The 21,319-nt window shown below is 43.5% G+C and overlaps 1 protein-coding gene across 5 annotated transcripts in view; it reads right to left on the reverse strand.

The window, feature by feature from the left end:
• LOC134205224 (forkhead box protein O) overlaps nt 1–21,319 on the reverse strand; it is a 299,216-nt gene that overhangs the window by 56,248 nt on the left and 221,649 nt on the right. For all 5 annotated transcript variants that reach the window (XM_062680288.1, XM_062680287.1, XM_062680286.1 and 2 more), the window contains exons 4-10: nt 13,188–13,410; nt 13,015–13,099; nt 12,527–12,790; nt 11,094–11,268; nt 10,833–11,004; nt 1,093–1,214; nt 783–1,022 (exon numbers count right to left, since the gene is read on the reverse strand). In XM_062680288.1, coding sequence (XP_062536272.1) covers nt 813–1,022; nt 1,093–1,214; nt 10,833–11,004; nt 11,094–11,268; nt 12,527–12,790; nt 13,015–13,099; nt 13,188–13,410 — 1,251 coding nt within the window. In that variant the 3' untranslated portion in view covers nt 783–812. The remainder of the gene's footprint in view (nt 1–782; nt 1,023–1,092; nt 1,215–10,832; nt 11,005–11,093; nt 11,269–12,526; nt 12,791–13,014; nt 13,100–13,187; nt 13,411–21,319) is intronic.

A 21,319-nucleotide genomic window follows, 5' to 3' on the forward strand; every position in this document is an offset into this window, starting at 1 on the left:
AATATACAAAAAAAAGTTTCTCGCTTGGTTGGTGGATAAAAGTTTTTCCTCTTACCACAAGTAGGCAAAAAAATCAACCACTTTCAGGTTTCCCCACCGCATTCCCCGAAACTTACGCTTGAGATGAGCTGTCAAAAGGCAACATTCCGACAGGCAGCGTGACGAAAGTGGCTCCCGGGACGAGCGAAAGGTGCGGAAGAAAAATGGCCCTAGCTGCAAAGTGCGGAAAAGCAGAGACGTTGGACCGTCGTCGTCGTTGGTCGGTTGGTTGGTTGGTCGGTAGACGAAAAAGTTTAAGTTGGAAATAATTTGCTGATTGACTCCTTGGCGTCAGCTAGTCACCCACCAACCATGGACACTGCGCGGTGAGGCTTCAAGGGTCCAGTGCTGCTTGTAAGCAATGTGAAATATGCGTATCTGCAGTAGGGGCATACATCACTTGGATGATCTTTCATCGTACGAATTTTAGAATAAATTATGCTGCGTGCTTTCCATCAGATACATGCTTTAGCATATAATGTTTTGATAGTCATGAAGATATGGCAAAACAATTAGGAAATAAAAAATTCTCAATCCTGTGTGCTTTCAGGTGAGATAGATCGTTTATGTGAACATTTTTATCCATTTCTAAAGCATACCAAATGAGTTTTCCCTCAAGTAATTTCCCTTGCTACGTCGATATCCCCCTAGCAATGTTTTCATGGAAATTCAAGCAAATTTTCCGCACAGTTCTTGAGTTATGCACATTTTAAATCGATTAGGGGATCATCTAATTGACTTACCATCAAGTACGCTCCAATTCACAGCCACCCTCAGTGGACCCACGACGGCGGTGTGACGCTCGTTCGTGCCGTGTACTGGCCGTGACTATGCGGTGCCGTTGCCTGGTTTGGCGTTGCGGCTATTGCACTGATTGTCGAGTCCTGCGAGTTGGAACTGTTCGTCGGTGTGTAGGTGCTGTGGTTTGACATTGGGAAGTTGAAATCCAGGGATCCTTCCATACTAAGCTCGTGTTTTATCACCTTGAAGGGCAAAATTATCGTCAGGGTGCTCAGGTTAAGTTGAGGGTAAAAAAGGTTGCACGGTACTCACTTCATCGACATTGCACTCTAGCCCGCCGGGAAAAGATTCCAGGTTGATATTGATGTCGTCAATGTTGGTCTGACTGTTTAGCGCCTCCATGAACTGTCCCATTAACGTCTGTGGGGTATTATCTAGGAAGAAAGTGGCGTTGTATTGAAAACTTCGTTTTTTTTTAAATAAATGTGGATGAAAGAACAATGTCAGTAACAAATAAACATATAAATGCCTGTTTGTCAAGTAATATTTGAAAAGATAATTCACGTTTGAAATTAATCACTTTTACTTCGTAGGGCAACTCAATAGAAGACATTTGCATAGTGTTTGGGAACATTGATCACTTCGGGAAGTAACCTGGAAACTTATTCCACAGACTAAATGATCAATTTTTGATGGGCTTTTGTTAAAACTCAGCGCCGTAGCGTATGGTTGGCCAGATTGACCCCGGCGCTATGAGAGATATAATAATTTTATGTTATAATTCAAATTTCATTGTTTTCAATGGGGTATATAAGAGATAAAATCTTCAATGAGGGGCTTTATTTGAATATTGGCACCCAGATCTTATTCGAGGCATTTTGGTAACTACAAATTTGCTTTGTTAAAATTGTTAGTACGTCATTAATTGATTGGAGAAGATTTGCTTTAATAAAAAATCTGTATACAATGCAGATTTTTCTTTATTTCTTAAAATTCCTAACCTCCGTGCTTCGATGGCGGTTGCGACCGCTTCAGAGTTAAATTATAGTAACAGTGTCTCCAAGGCACGGCAAATGCTGAGTAAAGCGTACCATTGGTACTTCGCGTACCTGAAGGAATAAAATAGACCCCATCTCGCGGTCCTTAGCCTCTTACCCAGCAACTCCTATCCCTACCTCCCCGCGGTGCTGGCCGGGATACGAGCAACCTTAGGGAAGATCGGGTAACCAACCCTGGTGGGAACTATGGTCGTATGCTGACAGGGAAGGGGGGTTTGCTCCTCTCCGGAGGTGCAAATCTTATTGAGCGTCTGTTCTCCATGTCAGGATCGGCTCACAACAGCATCTGTTCTCCACGTTAGGGGCGGTTGATCATCGTCCGAGTGCCAGCGAGGGACTTTAAGTGAAACTGTGCACCATGGTCCACCGGAAATAAGGAGGAATGGTCCTCCGGAAATATGGGGGGGTTTGGTGTCAGGCCCTGCAAGCCAACAAAAAAAAAACTCACGGGACGAACAATCAACAAGAGAGTACGGACCGGAACCATCGGCGAAGGCCACAGCGACAAAAAGAGACTAGCGATTGGAAGCTCGGTTCGTGGTACTGCAAATCCCTCAAGTTAATCGGGAGCACTCGCATACTCGCCTTGTGCTCAACGATCGTGGATTCGACATCGTAGCGCTGCAGGAGGTTTGCTGGAAGGGATCAATGGTGCGAACGTTTAGAGGTAATCATACCATCTACCAGAGCTGCGGCAACACACATGAGCTGGGAACAGCTTTCATAGTGATGGGCGATATGCAAAGGCGCGTGATCGGGTGATGGCCGATCAACGAGAGAATGTGCAGGTTGAGAATCAAAGGCCGGTTCTTCAACTTCAGCATAATCAACGTCCATAGCCCACACTCCGGAAGCACTGATGATGCAAGGACGCATTCTACGCGCAGCTAGAACGTGAGTAAGACAGCTGCCGAAGCCACAACGTCAAAATTATCTTAGGAGATTTGAACGCTCAGGTTGGCCAAGAGGAGGAGTTTAGAGAAAACGGCTTACGACTAATTGATTTCGCCGCCTCCAAGAATATAGCCATTCGCAGCACCTACTTTCAACACAGCCTTCCGTATCGGTACACCTGGAGATCACCACTGCAGACAGAATCACAAATCGACCACGTTCTGATTGATGGACGGCACTTCTCCGACATTATCGACGTCAGGACATATCGTGGCGCTAACATCGACTCTGACCACTATCTGGTGATGGTTAAACTGCGCCCAAAACTATCCGTCATCAACAATGTTCGGTACCGACGACCGCCGCGGTACGACCTAGAGCGACTGAAGCAACCTGATGTCGCCACTGCATACGCGCAGCATCTCGAAGCAGCGTTGTCGGAAGAGGGTGAGCTCGATGGGGCCCCTCTTGAGGACTGCTGGAATACAGTTAAAGCAGCCATTAACGACGCAGCGGAGAACAACGTCGGGTATGTGGGACGAAGTCGACGGAACGATTGGTTCGACGAAGAGTACAGTCAGATTCTGAAGGAGAATTATGCCCCATCTACAAGAAAGGCGACAAGCCGTGAACTCATTAAAAAAAATTCAAAACGAAAGAATGACGGAGGTGTATTTTCCTATGCATTCTGGCTGAAACCCCCATACAAACTTAAAATCAACTGCACCTGCTTATGCACCTCACTGGTGACCGTCGAAAGCCGTACCAGCAGAGAAATTAGGAGACGCATCGTGGCAGGAGATCGTACCTTTTCTGGACTCCGTAAGACGCTCCGATCGTATAAAGTACGCCGCCGTTCCAGACTGATTATTCACCAACGCGCATTTATAGTTTTCGAAAGGAAAACTCTGCGTTCCATGTATGGCGGGGAGCAGATGGCGAGCGGTACATTTTTTTTTTAACGAAGGTAATGGAAATCTGCAAACAGACACCTGGGGAGGCGAACACAGGCGAACACAGGTAGTGTGGGGATGGGATCACCACTCCCGACCCACTAAAACCAACTCCTTCCTCTCCAGTCATGCCCCCGGCCCGCAATTAAGCAATACTTCGGGGGATGACTATTGGGCATTGCGCCCCCTCCATGACGTACACAAGTGCACGTATGCGCCTCAACTCTTCGACACTCCCCATGCAACACATTTGCACAAGACATACTGGCACCCCATGTGCCCCAACACTCACCTGCCTATGCCGCTTGAATGACTGCAGGAGAAGACCAGGTACTCTGCAGGGGGTACCCCCATGCCGCCATCTCACAACATAGACAGTCCTCATTCAGTATGGTGCTCACCCCGTCCTGCGCTGCAACAGAATGGCACCACTTGTCTACCAAGCCGGAGGCGACCCTAGGTTGGTGGCTCCTATGCCGCTCCTACCTCAGCTACGAGGCAGACCCTTTCATGTCTCCTATTTCTGAGGTGCCGCAGAGGCATTCACCCCCCGACACTCCTGCCAGTCATAGCGAGACTTTCGTGTCCCCTACTTCTGAGGTGCCGCAGAGGTATCTGCCCCCCAACACTCCTGCCAGGCCTAGCAAGACTTCACTCATTCCGCCCCTGACAGCCGGATCACACTACTGCCTAAGCAGCCACTCTGACCATACGTACCACGCGAGTCTGACTTGTGTGCTCGCTCATACATTCAGTCCCAATCGCTTGCACCACTTGTGCACCACTCTCTTTGACATTCAGTCACTCACTCCGTGAGGGTTGTAATACCCCCATCTCCCATTTTTATCCACTCTGTGCACCTCCTGTGCATCGTTTGGGCGTGGAACACCCGGCACGTCACGCGTGCCTAACACTCCCCTACCCGGGCTTTGATACGGCCAATAGGTCTGAAGGACGAGTACTTTGCAGGTAGCACCCACCTATTGACATTTCGAAGCCCAGATAGTCCTCAGCCAGTGTGGTGGTCTCCCCATCCTGCAACGGGGTGACACCACTTACCTTACATGTCTCCGATTTCTGAGGTGCCGCAGAAGCATCAACCCCCCGACACTCCTGCCAGACGCAGCGAGACTTTCGTGTCCCCTACTTCTGAGGTGCCGCAGAGGTATCTGCCCCCCGACACTCCTGCCAGGCCTCACCAGACTTCAGTCATTCTTACACTACCGACCATGCGTACCATGCGAGACTTACTTGTGTGCTCACCCATACACTCGGTCCCTCACTCTGTGGGGGTATTACGAGTAATACCCCCAACTCCCATTCGCTTGCACCACATGTGCACCACTTGGGGGTGTGTGGGTACCACCCACTGCCACCCGCTTGCCGCCGAAGCAGCCCTCACTCTGTGGAACCTCCACAGGCTCCGTTAACGACCTGGCTAATTGTTTCACCCCCAGGCCATTCATCCCTTCGGCACGGGTCGCCTGACACCTTGGGATTCGGGGTTAGGGGCTTGTATGCTTTAAGCGGCACACGGTCGCTTGATAAGGTTTGTTAACCCCACCACCTCCTAGGCAGAACCCCCTGACTCACAGACAGCTGGGGAGGGGTCGTCAAGCCCTTGGACATGGTCCCTGCTTCCCCCTGGCGAGCGGTACGTGGAGGAGGCGAATGAATCACGAGTTGCAACAACTGTATGCAGAACTATCCAACGTTCACACCGCGAAAATCGGACAACTGCGGTGGGCTGGAAACGTAGCCAGAATGTCGGCCAGTAATCCGGTAGAAATGGTTCTCGACAACTGCGGTGTCTCTCATAATTTTGTTGTGGGTGGTGAATCGGCGTGAATCAGCGCGGCATATTTTTATTGGGTTCGTCCAAGAAAAATTCCGCGGAATATCCACAGGAAATCTTTTGGAAGGTTCGGAAAATTGTTTAAAAAATAGATTTCAACAAACCTTTTTTTCTTGGATTTTAATTAAACAATTCAGAATTTACAATATAAATTCTTCGGAAGTTCCACGTTAAGAATTTTAGGGTTTCCATATGAAATTCTTTGGAATTTTCACGAAACTTTTTTTTAAGCCTCTGTGAAAAATTCTTCAGGAATCCTACATGAATTTTTTAGGTTTTTACGGGGATCTGTCGGAATTTCAACAGATTTTTTCGGAATATTGAAGGATTTTTTTGGAATTTCTTGGGTTTAATTTTTTCTACGAAAAATTGTTCAAAACGGGTCATTTGGGCGGAAAGCCAATTGCCACTTGGCCGAATGACACGTTAAGCTGAAAGTCATCTAGCCGAATTTCATTTTGCTGAATTTAACGTTTGGCCCTAACGGTTATTATCCAAAAGATTTTTGCGTGTTCAACGTTTTTCGGATTTCCACGGGATTTTCCAAGTAATGTTCTACGGAATATCTCTAGAGTTTCCACAAGAAGTTGTTCGAATTTTGCAATAATATCGGCGCTGGCGCACACCTCCATCGACAACGACCCGATGGGGACAAGAATGCGAGATTAACGGAAAGCAAGGTGGATTAAGCAGGTGGACACCGTTGACGATTTGCGGACCCTCTATAAGCTGCGTGGATTACCAAGTGCAAACATTGACCGAGCTGTATGGAGACGGTCTGATAAATGACCATGTCTCCTGATCCCTGATTAGTGAGATTTCTATGGTTGAAATAAAGACAAATTGAGCACTTAGTAAATATCGACTTCCGAGCAGACGAAAATAACTCAATAATATCAAATCTTGATAAGATAGCAAAATGAGATATGAACATGATTGATATAAGAGATAATATATCAGACTAATATCAAACTAATATCAATATTTTGAACTAAAATATAATGAGGAGATCAAGTTATGTTACTCGTAAGAAGGCTTGATAGCATATTTTAATATTTGAATTATTTTCCGGTGGAAATTTTTGATAATGTTGCCTATTTTGATATTTAAATTATATTTCGCTGCAAATTTTTGATATTGCTGCCTATTCTTTTATTTCTTTTATATCAATCAAGTCCATATCATGTTTTGTTATGCTGTTCATGGCTGTTCATGAACAAGTTGAAAGATCGATTATTGTTCGATAACTGAGTGGAGTGGGTCTTAAAGCACCTGGAAGATACCAAAGGAAGCAAGTTTTCCTCCGGGGTGGGTGTAGGGGTGCCTGTGAGACCCCTGACTAAATTTGCTGATATAGCTCTCTGCCTTTGAGGACACAACCGAGTGCGGATAAGTTGACAATATCATCAGCCAAGGCATCTCGTATACGAGAAAGGATCCCATAACTATATTGGGGAATATCCTACTTAGAACACCGGCAAAGCACGTGTTCGACGGAGTTCAACATCCCACAGATTTCACAAACAGTACTGTTTGGGCTAAAACTGAAATTTTGCACAAATTTAGTGTGGCCGGTGCGAAGAAGGGAAACGATCTATCCTTGGGGCTGGATATATTGTTCCAGGGTGTTTTCGTAACTGATTGGATTTGGAAGACACCCCCCCGATTTCACCAATCCTGACGGACGATTCTCTTATTCCAAGTTTTGGCGTCAGCCAGGGAGAACGAACTGCTAAAGGCCTGCCTGGGTTATCGATCCCAGTCAAAATGTCCGCTCCCTGACACCGCACAATGCCTTGGGATCCAAGTGAAGGTTACCGATTGATATACCGAGCCTTGAGAGATCGCTTCGAAGCGTAGCGGAGTCAGCAAAGAATAGTATCGATTTGATTGGATAATGATCATTCATTTATTCAGACTAAGGCCGAAGTGGCCTGTGCGGTATATAAGAGTCTACTCCATTCAGCTCGGTCCATGGCTACACATCGCCAACCACGCAGTCTACGGAGGGTCCGCAAGTCATCTTCCACCTGATCGATCCACCTTGCCCGCTGCGCACCTCGCCTTCTTATGCCCGTCGGATCGTTATCGAGAACCATTTTCACCGGGTTACTGTCCGACATTCTGGCTACGTGCCCGGCCCATCGCAGTCGTCCGATTTTTGCAGTGTGAACGATGGATGGTTCTCCCAGCAGCTGATGCAACTCGTGGTTCATTCGCCTCCTCCACGTACCGTCCGCCATCTGCACCCCACCACAGCAGCACTTTCCTTTCGAAAACTCCAAGTGCGCGTTGGTCCTCCACGAGCATCGTCCAGGTCTCGTGTCCGTAGAGGACTACCGGTCTAATGAGCGTTTTGTAGATTGTCAGTTTGGTACGGCGGTGAACTCTATTCGATCGGAGCGTCTCGCGGAGTCCAAAGTATGTACGATTTCCAGCCACTATGCGTCTTCGAATTTCTCTGCTGGTATCATTTTCGGCAGTCACCAGTAAGTCCAAGTACACAAATTCCTCTACCACCTCGATTTCGTCACTACCGATGCAAACTCGCGGTGGGTGGCTCACATTGTCTTCTCTTGAACCTCTTCCTATCATGTACTTCGTCTTCGACGTGTTGATGACGTTGAGCTTGCACATCCTTGCGTTGATTGGCTACCACCCAATAACGCGTTGGCGCATCTTACCCAGCACTATGAAGCCGGTTCCCAGCTCGTTGGGGGTGCCACAGCTTTGGTAGAAGGTAGCCGCTCGATGCCCGCTTTTCCAAACTTTCTGTCCTGTTCAGCAAATTTCCTGCAGCGCCACGACGTCGAAGTGGCGGGGATGTAATTCATCGTATATCATCCTGTCGCAACCTGCGAAACCTAGCGACTTGCAGTTCCATGTTCCAAGCTTCCAATCGTGATCCTTTATTCGTCGCCTAGGTCTTTGCCAATTATATCGAGTCGCATTATCTCTTATATTGTTCGTAATTATTAGTTTTCTAGGCGGCTTATTGGGCCTGCGCAAACCTCCTGTCTCGTCGGAGGGCCGTCGTGTCAGGGCTGTTTAGCGTCCCACCTAACACCAGGACTTGGGCTTGTGCGCTTTGAGCGGCACACGGTCGCTTTGGTGGGGCCTACTTGCGGATACATGCAGCTTTTTATAGGAATTTAACAGGGCCCACTGTCAAACCCCACCACATCCTAGGCAAGACCCACAACTCGCAGATGGCCTGGGGAAGGATCGTCAAACCCTTGGACATAGTCCCTGCTGCCCGCAAATGGATGGATAATGATCAATAGCTTAGAAATCGGAGAAGTTCTATGTTGTTTCCTCTCTTGAAGCGACTCGCGATGGAGTGTTTTATAATGCCTATGGAGGACTCAACGCTCCGTACCAGTGGAATCTGGTCACTGGGGGAAGACTAATGCCGGTCATCATGCGTTGGATCCGACCCCCTTCAATCAGGAATCATGTGCCTGTAACGGGGGGCATTGGGGTAACGTGCCTGAGCCGCCACTCGTCCAGAAAGATTTGGTCTGATCAGGCCTAATTGACCAGTTCGGGGATTTTTGTTGGGAGAGGAGGGTTATCAATCATTGGGTATCCTATTTCGTCTGAACCAGAAGACTTATCGCTACTCTTGTTCGACGGCGAATCGTGACCGACAGCGCAGAAAGGCTGGTTGATTGGGAAATTCCAATGGTCCGGCGAGACTCGGAAGTTGTCTACTGTTGAGGATTTGGTGGCGATGAACCTCTGGAATTCGGCTGAATAGCCACTTGCCGAGCTAAGCGGGGCAACTTCCGGAGGGTCGGATGCAGTGCGGTCTTCCGCACTGCGAGCGATTACTTTCGTCCGGGTTGGGCAAAGTTGACGGAGTCAAGATAGTCCCCACATTGCTTCCTTCTGGCTTCTTGGATGACATCACGCACGGCAGGAATGGGCGATACCGATACGATCTATCCGGAATCGATAATTTTGCTCCGATTTATCGATATTTCGTATCGATTTTTTTATGTTCGATATTTGACCGTATCGATTTTTTGTAGCTGATACCGAATTTCTATTTTTTTAAGTTCCGAGACATTATCCCTAATATAACAAACGTAAAAATATAGCACAATAGACACAATCTGTTAAAAACAGCAAAATTTTGATGTGTAATTCGATTTCCTATTTTTTTTTTGCTCGTGCTTTTAATTTTTCGGCATCGATATTTCGACAATAAAAACATCGATTCGGCAGTATCGATATTTTCCCGAAAAACGCCCATTCCTACATCACGGCACTCGTAGTGTTTTTCTCTATATGGTCCCAACGGCCTTACTTTTCTTGGATGACCTCTGAGAAGCGAAAGCCACCTCAGCACTGAAAGGGCCTTCCTTATCACTTTGATCACTCGACGCGTTTCGTCTGTCCACCAACAAAGAGCTTTTCATCCTAACCGGCTACTGCTTTTTGGAATGGACGCACCCGCCGCATGTTAGAAGATCTGGACGAAGTACAGATTTTAGGAAGTGCAGACTCTAAAGTGTTGAGCTCTAAAGCACGTCGAAGATGGTGGTCATAAGACTGTCAGTGGCCGAGGCCTCTTGGAAATGATGCTGATGAGAGCAAAAGTTCATCCATGTTCGCTGATATATGTAGCTGAAAACTTTTCGAGATATTTCATATTGACAGCAAAATATGAAATACCGTAAATACCGGTATTTTTCCGTCTCTAATACCGATACTTTCGGTACTCAAAATTGGCTGGTAATACCGGTATTACCGGTTTCGGTACTACCGGTTAGACCACCCTAATCGCGACTCGATGCTCTTCTTACAGAGCCATGTGTCCAAATACATTTAATGCAGGGTTAAACAATCCAATACCTTCATGAGCTTCTGAGTAGTAACACTTCGAAAGTGGAAGTTATTCTCGATACAGTCTTTAGTAGCAAGGGCGTTATATTTCGGTAATTCAGACTTATTAAAGGATCTAAATGTAACAGATTATGCATTCTTTTTACCGATGAGCATTGCACAGTCAGTGCGATGCATAATGTTTCAGCAATCGTGCATTATTGGCATGATTTCATGTATTGACAAATTTTATGGTATCGTGATTTTATTTTCATAATAAAGTAAATTTGGATTTGTACCGTATGTGACACGTCAACGTCCGAATCAATGGTCAACCCATTCACCCCATTTTTGGAAGCAAATATGTTCAAGAAACCAGGTAGGTCAAATAAAATGTAAATATTGCTGGACATCCCACCTAAAACCCGATTCACCGTTCGGAAGGGTAAATAAGATACTTACCACTTTGTGGTGTCGTTGTCACCATATTGCAAACGGTACTGGGAGTAAGTGGGGGACTGGCGGAAGGCGTTCGCTGTATCACACGTGCCCCTACCAGCATGGCATAGTCCGGGGATGGTTCACTGTGCGGGTACGAGGGAGACATTCCGGTTCCAGACGACGGGGACATGCTCTGGAAAAATAAGCAGACGGAATCGATATCCCGGCGCAGATTCTGGGAACCCAAAAATATCTTTACGACATCACACAGTGGTATCCTACCTCGCGGGTGTTGTTTTGTAGCATACAGGTGCACTGTTGCAGGCGATGAATGGGACACTGGTTCTGCTGTTGCGGAAAACCGAACGGTTGCGCCACCGTCGCATGTAGGGAGTACGGCTGCGGTGGCTGATATGGTGGCGGAGGTTGGTTATGCATACTCGTGGTTTGGCTGAACCTGTTCCAGTAGTATGTTCAGTGGAGAGAAAATTGACATTGATAATAACAATTCTAATTGGCTCGTACTACGGTTAGTAGGGTGGATCAAAAAATATTTTTTGTTGCATATCATTCATCTAATTTTGAGCTAGGTTTCAAATATTTGTCGGCTTTGGGTACAGATTGCTACTATGATATTCTATTACAAGAACGCACTTGATATGCACCAAACTCGATATTTTAACACCCTTAAGGTTACGATGTGTTTTTATAATGATATTCCATGCGAATGTAAAATAAGTTTCACTACCTCTTGCCAGATTGGTCCAGTTCTATTTCTATAATTTTTATATATGTCATGCCGAAAGAATATAATTGAAGGACCTTACATAGACATGCTACTACATGATAGCGTATACTTGATAAAATAAGCTACATGCATCAACAAATATAGTACATTAGTGAAAGAATTAACTAATTTAATTGAACTTATATGACCTTCGTTTAGTGCAAATGGGACCATTACCAGATATTTCCATTTTCAACTCATCGCTGCATCATAATCATATATTCCTTCGAACTTACATGTACCTCAAATTGATAATCATAAAAACAAAAAAAATAGTGATACGACAAGAACTGCTAGCAAGCAACCGATTCACAGCACAGGCTCAATACCCAAATTTAATATTATTTTGTGATCCAGAGAGTACTAGCCTGAAGGTAATACCTGCCGTTTTATTTTAATCTTTTTCTGTCTACAAGAATATTGTGTTTTAATGTTTAATACATGTGTAATTTTTGATTCGATTCTAAAACGCTGAATAATCCGCCTAGCGGTCATGATGGCTTTTTCGTATATTATGAAATATAATGAGAAAGCACCTAAGGATGGTCTAAATTGCATTTCAGGGAGATAGGTTTAATTATTGCCATCAATTCACATTTATTTGCGTTGCATTTGCGATTGCATTGCAATTGTTTTTGACATTTTTTTCCTCTTTGAGGAAAAGCAAGAAAAAAAACATGTTTTTTTTTATTTCTCCGGTAAGCAATGGCCGAACGAGCCAATTTTCAGTAGCGAAAAAGTGATTGTATGGCCTTTCCTTTACGTGTACTTAATATACGAGAAAGGCAAAAAACTAAGGTACATGTTCGGTCAATAATATTTATGATTTTGACAACGCGAATCTTTTAGCTCATTTAGTGACAGGTTTTGATTTGAGCCTTACGGTGATGTTATGAGTGAGCCACAACAGTTGCCCCATGATACTGACCCTTTGAAGAAATCAGTCTGATGCAGCGTGAGGTCGTCTGCAAGCGATCCGGCCAGTTGGTCTAGTTGAGCCTGTCCTTGTGCGTTGAGTTCCGTTTCAACCGTTTGAGCTGCGTCGGGATTGTCCCCCAGCTCCTCCAGATCCGGTGGGTAGGTCCAAGTGTTCTCGATGCCAACTATCGACTGAATTGGACTTAACCGACCGCAAGAACTTGCATTCGATGAGGCACGTTGCCGAAAGTCAGGGGACAGTTGAAAGTTACCACTGATAATAGTGAAATGAGGAATAAAAACGTAAATCATAAATAATAAACGAGCAACGAACGGAAGAAATTGAATCCACAAATTTGAGCTGCAAATAATTTTAAAACGTCTCATTCAAATTCATAGAGTGAATATACTACGAGAGCACATGGAAAGCTTAGTAAATTTAAAAAAACTAATTCAAACGCGGAAAGTGGTTTCAACAAAGTTCGCTTAGATACTTACCTATGTAACGGACTTTCAGGAAACGAGTCTAAATTTTCACTAACGCTACTACTAGGGGAGGGGGTGGCATCGTTGAGAGCACTTGCTGCAAGTAACAACAGTTGTAATGTTAGATGTTTAAATTGTTGTGAGATGAGAATATCTCCAATAACCGGAGAAAAAATGCAACTTACTCGCTAGGCCCAGGGCCGCCTGCTGCCGTATCGCTTCCACCCGTTTCTTCGCCCGGCCCCTTCGTTTTTCGTACTTGGACGTCTCCATCGAGGCGGCTCTCCGGCGAACGGATTTTCCAGGCTTCGCGTCCGGATTCAGCATCCACCACGACGATTTGCCCGTTCCTTCGTTTTGTACTCGCATGAAGCGGTTGTGCAGTGATAGATTGTGCCTGATTGAATTCTGCAATGAGAGAGACAAAAGAAAATGGCAAAGATGAAAATTTATTGCTCTCCGTCGAGGAGTGAAGGGAAATGAATAAATTACAAATAGATAAACGACTGGCGCGAGAAAGAACACCGCCTTCAAATTGTGATAAACTGGTGAAGTGCTGTTGGAGTGCCTAATTTTGCATTATATGAACTGAGAGCATGAAACCAAAAAACGTATTCGTTCTATCAAAATGATTCTAAGTAGCCTTGAGCTTATATTATTATCATTATATTTTCTTTATATAAAAAGAATAGAGCTACAATTCTTTAAATATATTTTTTTAAATACAATTTGCAAAAGCTATCAGATTGGGGTGTCTTGCGTTATCTTATCGAGGTGTTTTATCTGATTGAACTTAACCATCAGGTTTTAAAATATATGGTTTTTTTTATTACAAAACCTGTTGCACGATATATTCAATTTTCCAATTTGCCCATGTTTGCATTACAATCACCAATGAATATTCTGGAACATTTCGCCAAAAAGTTGTTTCGTTCACCAACGGTGAATTTGTTAGGCCTTTTTTATGGTTGTGTGCTGCTCCAGCACTATCTAGAATACTGTTTTCGTTGGACGCTCATGTAAGATTTTATCTTCATCACACTTTGACTATTGTCCCGCACAACAGTACAACTTCTCTCCTATGAATGTAGATTTCCCCCCTTAGCAGACACGTACCGATGGGGCTGCGAGTTAGATTCATGGTTGAGAAAAAGATTTTTGTCATTTCACTTTGTCTTCCAAGTGCCAAATTTATTTATGTGACCTCGAGCCGACCATTGATTTATGTATATTTGCGTCATATGTAAATTGTATGTAAGGTTAGTGTTTAAGAGGGTTCCATCGAATATTTATTTGTAATCAATTGTATTTTTTTGGAATACAAAATATTTCTCTTCATTATTTACTTTATATGATTGAAGTTCATCGCGGCACTGGGAATAAAAACATTAACAAACTATGAGTTAATTTTTCGAATAAAAAGAACGCCATGTCAAATTTACCAACTATTAATGATTATACGAAATATGTGTATTTTTTTTGAGTAAATCTTGTTGAATGTGAGTTTGGAATCCTTTTTGCCTTTCTCGTAAAACAAAGTTGTACCGAAAGGCTATCATTTCACTACGAAAACGAACTTTTTATAGAAGCATCGGAGACCCATAGTGTTATATACCAATCGACTCAGCTTGACGAGCTGAGCAAATGTCTGTCTGTCCGTGCGTATATTTGTGTGTATGTGTATGTGTTAGGGTGGCTCAAAAAACACTTTTTCAAATTTTTTGATGGGCCGGCCTTTTATTCGGTTCTATTTGATGCTCTGGACAAAATTTCAGCCAAATCGGTCAACGTTTGAGCGGTGCTAAACTCGTTGGAAGTTTATATGGAAAAATGTATGCAGAAATATCCAAAAACAGTGATTTGCAGTTGGACGGCACAATTTACGATCAAGAACCATGATATGGCCGATGGATTCACTGATCCCCTCTGCCTCAAAGCTTTGTACTGCGCATTGGTACGATCAATTTTGGAATCAGCAGTGGTGGTCTGGTGTCCTCATGCTAGGAGCTGGATCGAACGAATCGAGGCGGTTCAACGAAAATTCGTTCGCATAGCTCTGAGAAATCTGCCGTGGCGTGATGCACCCATTCTACCGCCATACGAACATCGCTGCATGCTGCTCGGAATCGAAACATTGGAGAAAAGGAGGACCACGATACAAGCAGTCTTCGTTGCAAATATACTGACCGGCGGGATCGATGCCCCTGCTATTCTAGCTGAATTGTATATTTATGTTCCAGAACGACCTCTACGACGCAGAAATTTCCTGTATCTCGCTCCTCGTAATAGCCGTTATGGTCAGCATGATCCAATAAGGTTTATGGCTTCGCGTTTCAACGATGCATTTAGGTTTTTCGAGTTTGATGAGGGAGCTTCTATATTTGCTAACCAGTTAAGGCTGCGAATGTGAAGTCGCGTGGAAAACAACAGATGCTGTAGAATATATATGTAGATTTTTTTTATAGTAATTGACTGTTTTGTAAGTTTCTGTGACTATTTTGTAGACATGTGTGAATAGCTGTTAATAAACTTCATTAAGACTATAAGTCAGATGGAGGTAACAATAACATAAATAAATAAATAAATAAATAAATAAATGATACTTATTCAGTTCTTGTAGAATTAAATACAGAATGTTATGCTGAAAACCGCGAGAAGATTAGAGTTTATTAGGCAAAGATATTAGCATTTTACTGGAGTGCTGTAGGGGTGAATTTATTTCTTTTCAAAGGTAAAAGAAACGAAATTTGCTCAAACCTCACTTCAGAGAAATGCTAATAACTTAGACGGGAAAACTCCAATCTTCTCGCGGTTTTCTGCATAACGTTCTGTATTAAATTTTTCAAGATCTGATTGAGCATCATAGTTCTTCATCGTAAATTGTGCCGTATAACTGCAATTCATTGATTTTGGATGTTTCTGCATACTTTTTTGCATATAAACTTTCAACGAGTTTGGCACCGCTCAAATGTTGACCGATTTGGCTGAAATTTTGTCCAGAGCATCAGGGCATCAAATAGAACCGAATAAAAGGGCGGCCCATAAAAAAAAATTGAACAAAGTTTTTCCCATACTAATTTGAGCCACCCTACTGTGTGTATGTGTGTGCACAAAAGCTAAAAAAAAACATTAGACAACTTTTTATATAGTAATCATCAACCGATTTTCTCGCAACAAGTTTCATTCAACAGATGGCGAAGCCTAGTTGATTACTATTGAATTTGAAAACGATCGGCACCATATAAGGTTGTTGTCTTGGCTAAATGCGAGAAAGGCATTATCACTACACGGTGAATTTAGTTGTTTTTTTTTTCTTCAAATGAGTGTTTGCCCACATTCGATAGTTTCTTCTCATTTATTTAAAAAGTGGCTTGAATGATCAAACACCAACTTCTCAGACTTTGGAGGAGTGATGTGTGTAGTTCGAATTTCGGGTCGCGCAGAAGGTTACTGCAAGTTACATCCTTGGAAAGGGAGTTTTAGTCAGACTCTACAAGCCAGCCCAAAAAATAAGCAACGAACAGCTGTTATAGTGGTGAAACAGCAGTTCTATCAGTAGCTCAACGCATCCCGGCTTCGTGCAGCTAGGCAAGATATGAAAGGATAAGAATGGGAGCATCTTAACGGACAAACTTTTGGTGATCGGAAGGTGGAAGCAACACTTTGAGAAACATTTAAATCACGCTGAGAGTACAGGCAGTGGAGGTCAAGGCTGCGGGGGTGATGAGTTCGTCAGGTCAGCGTACGACGGACACCAAGCAGTTCCTATCCTGGGGGAAAGTCTACACACTTATTTTTTTTCACCGGGATCTCAGCAATGTGTTCAACTTTTACCGAGATTTGCGCAGCCGAGCCCTTAGTAATCATGTTTTTCGCCGAGATATCTGTCAAAGTTGCTGAAAATCCGCAAATAATTTGCCGAAACCCAGCTAACAACCCTGATTTCTGACGGAATGTGCGGATTTTGCCGAGCTGCAGAAATAAAAACTGAGTGTGTGGGATAGGATCCTACAGCTCAAGAACTTTAAAACAGCTGATGAGGATGGTATCGGTGCTGAACACATCAAGATGGATTCGGAAAAGCTGTCACTTGTATACATAGACTGCAAGTCAGAATCTGGGAGACAGAACAGCTACCGGAGTGGATGGATATGATCCATCTACAAGAAAAGTGACAAGCTGGAGCGTTAGAAATTTCGAAATTCCACATACAAAATGATATCATAGATCATCTTTCGTCGTCTGTCAGCAAAAGCGAATGAGTTCTCGGGAAGTAATCAATCGTTGACGGCTGCTCGACACGCACGATTTTGAGGAGATAAACGATAGTATAGACCGCAAGGAGCTATGAAAAAACATGGACGAAAACAGGTTCCCCAGGAAGCTTACAAGACTGATAAAAGCATCGATGAAAGGTCGGGGTACGATTTTCAACAGATCCAGTCAACTTGTTTGTTTCGCGGATGATATGAACACTGTCCCTCCTTAGGGGCCCTCCTTAGACGTGAGGTAAGATGCGCGGCTACAAAGCAAGACCATGTTGAGGGTGGCTGGGTTCGATTCCCGGTGCCGGTCTAGACAATTTTCGGATTGGAAATTGCCTCGACTTCCCTGGGCATAAAAGTATCATCGTGTTAGCCTTATGATATACGAATGCAGAAATGGTAACTTGACTTAGAAACCTCGCAGTTAATAACTGTGGAAGTGCTTAATGAACACTAATGTAATGCCAATAAAGAAGAAGAAGAAGATGAACACTGTCCGTCGAACATTTTTGCAAGTACCGTCAACTGGGGGGAAGATGATCATTTTTAAGACAAAACATGCAATAACAATGTGTGTTTACATTTTGAATCGAAACAAATATTTTCAAAACATGTACTGCTATACGTTGCAATAATCAACAACTTTAGTTTTCTGAAATGCATTCGCATTTATTAAAATAAATTAAATTATCACACATTTTTTGAGTAATCTGGTTTGGGGTGAAGTTGATCAAGACAGCTCTACTAAAATCATTATGACCTATTAGTCAAAATACACTAGGTTATTTGTATGAATGTTGAATTTACTACGTAAAGAAGTCTACGAAGTCAATATTTGAAACGAAAATAGCGTCATTTATGATTATCTCTCTCTTTCTTCCACAAAATACATTTTCATGATTATAATCGAAAAACTCGGATTTCTACCAAGCGGTAACATTACTTGAACGGAGAATATTGTTGACTACCGTTTCATAAAAAAATTTGGCACTTTTGACTGACACATCAAATGATCATCTTCACCTCAATGATCATCTTGCCCCCAGTTGACGGTAATTGGATAAATGTTTCCAAATATTTCTACATTATGCTACAAATCAGACGAATGCTTCGTCCAGCAAAAAATGGACTGATGTGCGATTATACTAGGTGGTACGCGATCCACTATAATCAAAAGCCATTATTAGCATTTTTTCTCCTGGTCATCAATGAGGTGATACGTCAGGGAAAACCATTTAGAATGGTACTTACCGAAATAGTTAGAGAATGTATGATCCAACAAATACTATAGTTGAATGAACCATCAGTGAACCGCGACGAGAGAAAATAACTCACACCATATTCATGAAAGTATAATGGAAAGAAATATCATTGAAAAAAAATTTGATAAATGAACCATATTTGCGGGTGTATCGGGTCTTCAGACGTACCACATATGACTAATTAATTTCGGTCACGTGGAAAGCAATCTCCTTGGGTTATCGCTCTACAGGAAATCGAGGTGAACAGACGTCGAGACCATCGAACATGTTGCTCTCACAACCATAGGCACCACCTTGCTTCTCGTTGCTGCACGTATTTACGCGCCAATGAGTTGTTTGAGCAGCTAACAGGTCCAATTATATTCCTGGGCGTTTTCAACGCTCACCATCTCGCATCGTGCGGTATGCTTGACTGATTCATCGCCGAAACTTCACTGGCCGAACATCTGATTATTCTGAACAACTGTTCTCCTACTGCGATAGACATGGAGACGGGTAAAACTTCGGCAATTGATGTCCCACTCAAGTGTGGTTCATCGGTTCAACTGGTATACCCTATCGGATACCCACAACAATGCCCACTTCTTGATTATGATATCCTTCCTCGAGCGGTCACACTCGCAGGAGACACGGCAAAAATGGCAAGCCGACGGATTCACGGATAACCCTGAGAAAGCACCGGGGGATCTAGCTACGTTCTAGGGCGAGTGATCTACGACCTCCAGCTACCCTTTATTGCTCCAGATGGTAAAGCAAATAGCTGATTGAGATCCCGTAAAATCTTCACCCAATACCTATACCACATATAACATCATTTTTAACGAACTTCTGTGGTCCTTAGACAAAGCACGAGGTGTATCTACAGATCCAGATTAAAGAGGAGTTTCACTACTTAAACATCTACAAACCTTCAGTGGCAACATCAACGAGTGGCTGAATTTCCGGAATTTGTAGGCCTAGTTGATCCACTGGATCCATCACCAAGTCTAACTACCAGATGGCGTGGAATATTTTATCGAAACGGTATAATGTCAGCAAACGTCTGAGTCAGTCGACTAAGCTTTGCACAAACTACGCGTGCTGGCTAAGTTATCCTCAGAGCTTCGGTCCTTGCTGTCAGGCTTTGAGCGGATCGTTCAAAACTTGGATCAGCTTATTCAACCCTAGGACTACAAGGATTTGTTGTTGATGAACACCCTAGGTTCCCGCCAAGACCCGGTCACACGTCGAGGATTTTAAGAATAGTCGGCTACCAAGGAACAGGATTCCATCACGGATCTAACAAGCTCCTTAAAAAACGGGTTCGAGTGTTAGGTTTGCTACCTTCCAAAACCTGCTGATCTCAAGGAAGAGTCAGCTGGCATGTCGAGTAAGACGTTCGTACACGAACAAGTCATAGTGCGGTTCAAGCATGTGGTGGCCGATGCGTGACTTGTTCAGAATTCCATCCGCTGTATCAATGTCCAACAATTCTCTCTGTGTCGGGTCGACACAAACTCCTGCCGTAATTGCTGCCTCCGTGGACATCAAGCTTCCGAGTGCTTCTCCCACTTTGTTTGAAGAAAATGCAAGTAAAAGCACCATATTATGCTTTGTTTCGTTCGGACAGGACCGATAGAGCTGAGGGTAGCCCACCGAAGTTACCGGCACAGGCTAAATCAAATACCGCAACTACGTTGCAGCGAAATCCCAGTTCAAGTACATCCACAGTCCGAGAATCTGTCTAATCCACACAGAAAAAACATTAGAAATTGAACGAATTGTAAAACAATGTTTAATGTGAAAATAAGCTGTATTTGATGTAATCACATCTGTGATGTAAATTTAAATTTATTTTTTATTTAAATTTCACTGAAATCTGCTTTATTTTTACACGGTCGTGTAACATAGAATTGATTTAGATTTAAAAATACAGCGCGTTTATTCTTGCGTGTATTTTAATGCTCCAAACATGTGCACATAATTTTGCTGCAATACGGCGTTCCAACGTCATCGTCAGTGCTGCTAGCAACAGCAGTGTTTTTTGTGGAAGATGATACAGATATCTTTTGCCCAGCACGGGCCTTGATCTATGTGCCAACGTTTAAACATCCACATCCACGTTTAAACGTCCTAGGAATAGGACAAATCCAATTTGCAGATCAAACACAAAGCTGAGGCAACGAGTTTCTGAGTTTTCTCGTGAAATGGAATTTCTCGTTCTGTCGAAGATTACGGCAGATCTTTCAACGACAACCATCCAAAAGGCATGCTAGGAAACTCCGCAAGGAGTGCAGCTGGCGGATTCAGCATTTTTCAATTCCAATGCGGTGGACTTCAGCATTTCTTCGCGTTCTTCAAGACTGGTAACGAAATGGATCTTGGGAACGGTCTATCTATGTTAACGTAGTCAGTATTCGGCTGGGTGGTGTCTGGTCTAAATTCGAAACATTCTATTGAAGCAGAGTGTAGGGAGCACTACAGTAGGATGATCAAGGCAGGTTATCTACTATCATAGAAATCAAAAGCATTGAAATTATAAAGTTTGATGTGCCGAATGATGGGTTTTACTTATTTCCCAAGGTTGAACCTTGAACCGGTACTTGATAAATCCGTCTACAGGTTCCAAATACGGTCCAGCAAGTACAGAACTATTATAGAATGTCATAACGATTCAAATCACGAAGTTTGGGTTGATGATGGGGTTTACCTTTTTCTCAAGATTGACCTTTGCATCGGCATTCGGTTAATCCATTTACTAATTGGTTCAAATATGACTTATTCACCAAGGCTTTTACTTATTTCTCAAGA

Source organism: Armigeres subalbatus, chromosome 1 (genome assembly GCF_024139115.2).
Source record: "Armigeres subalbatus isolate Guangzhou_Male chromosome 1, GZ_Asu_2, whole genome shotgun sequence".
Classification (NCBI taxonomy): domain Eukaryota; kingdom Metazoa; phylum Arthropoda; class Insecta; order Diptera; family Culicidae; genus Armigeres; species Armigeres subalbatus.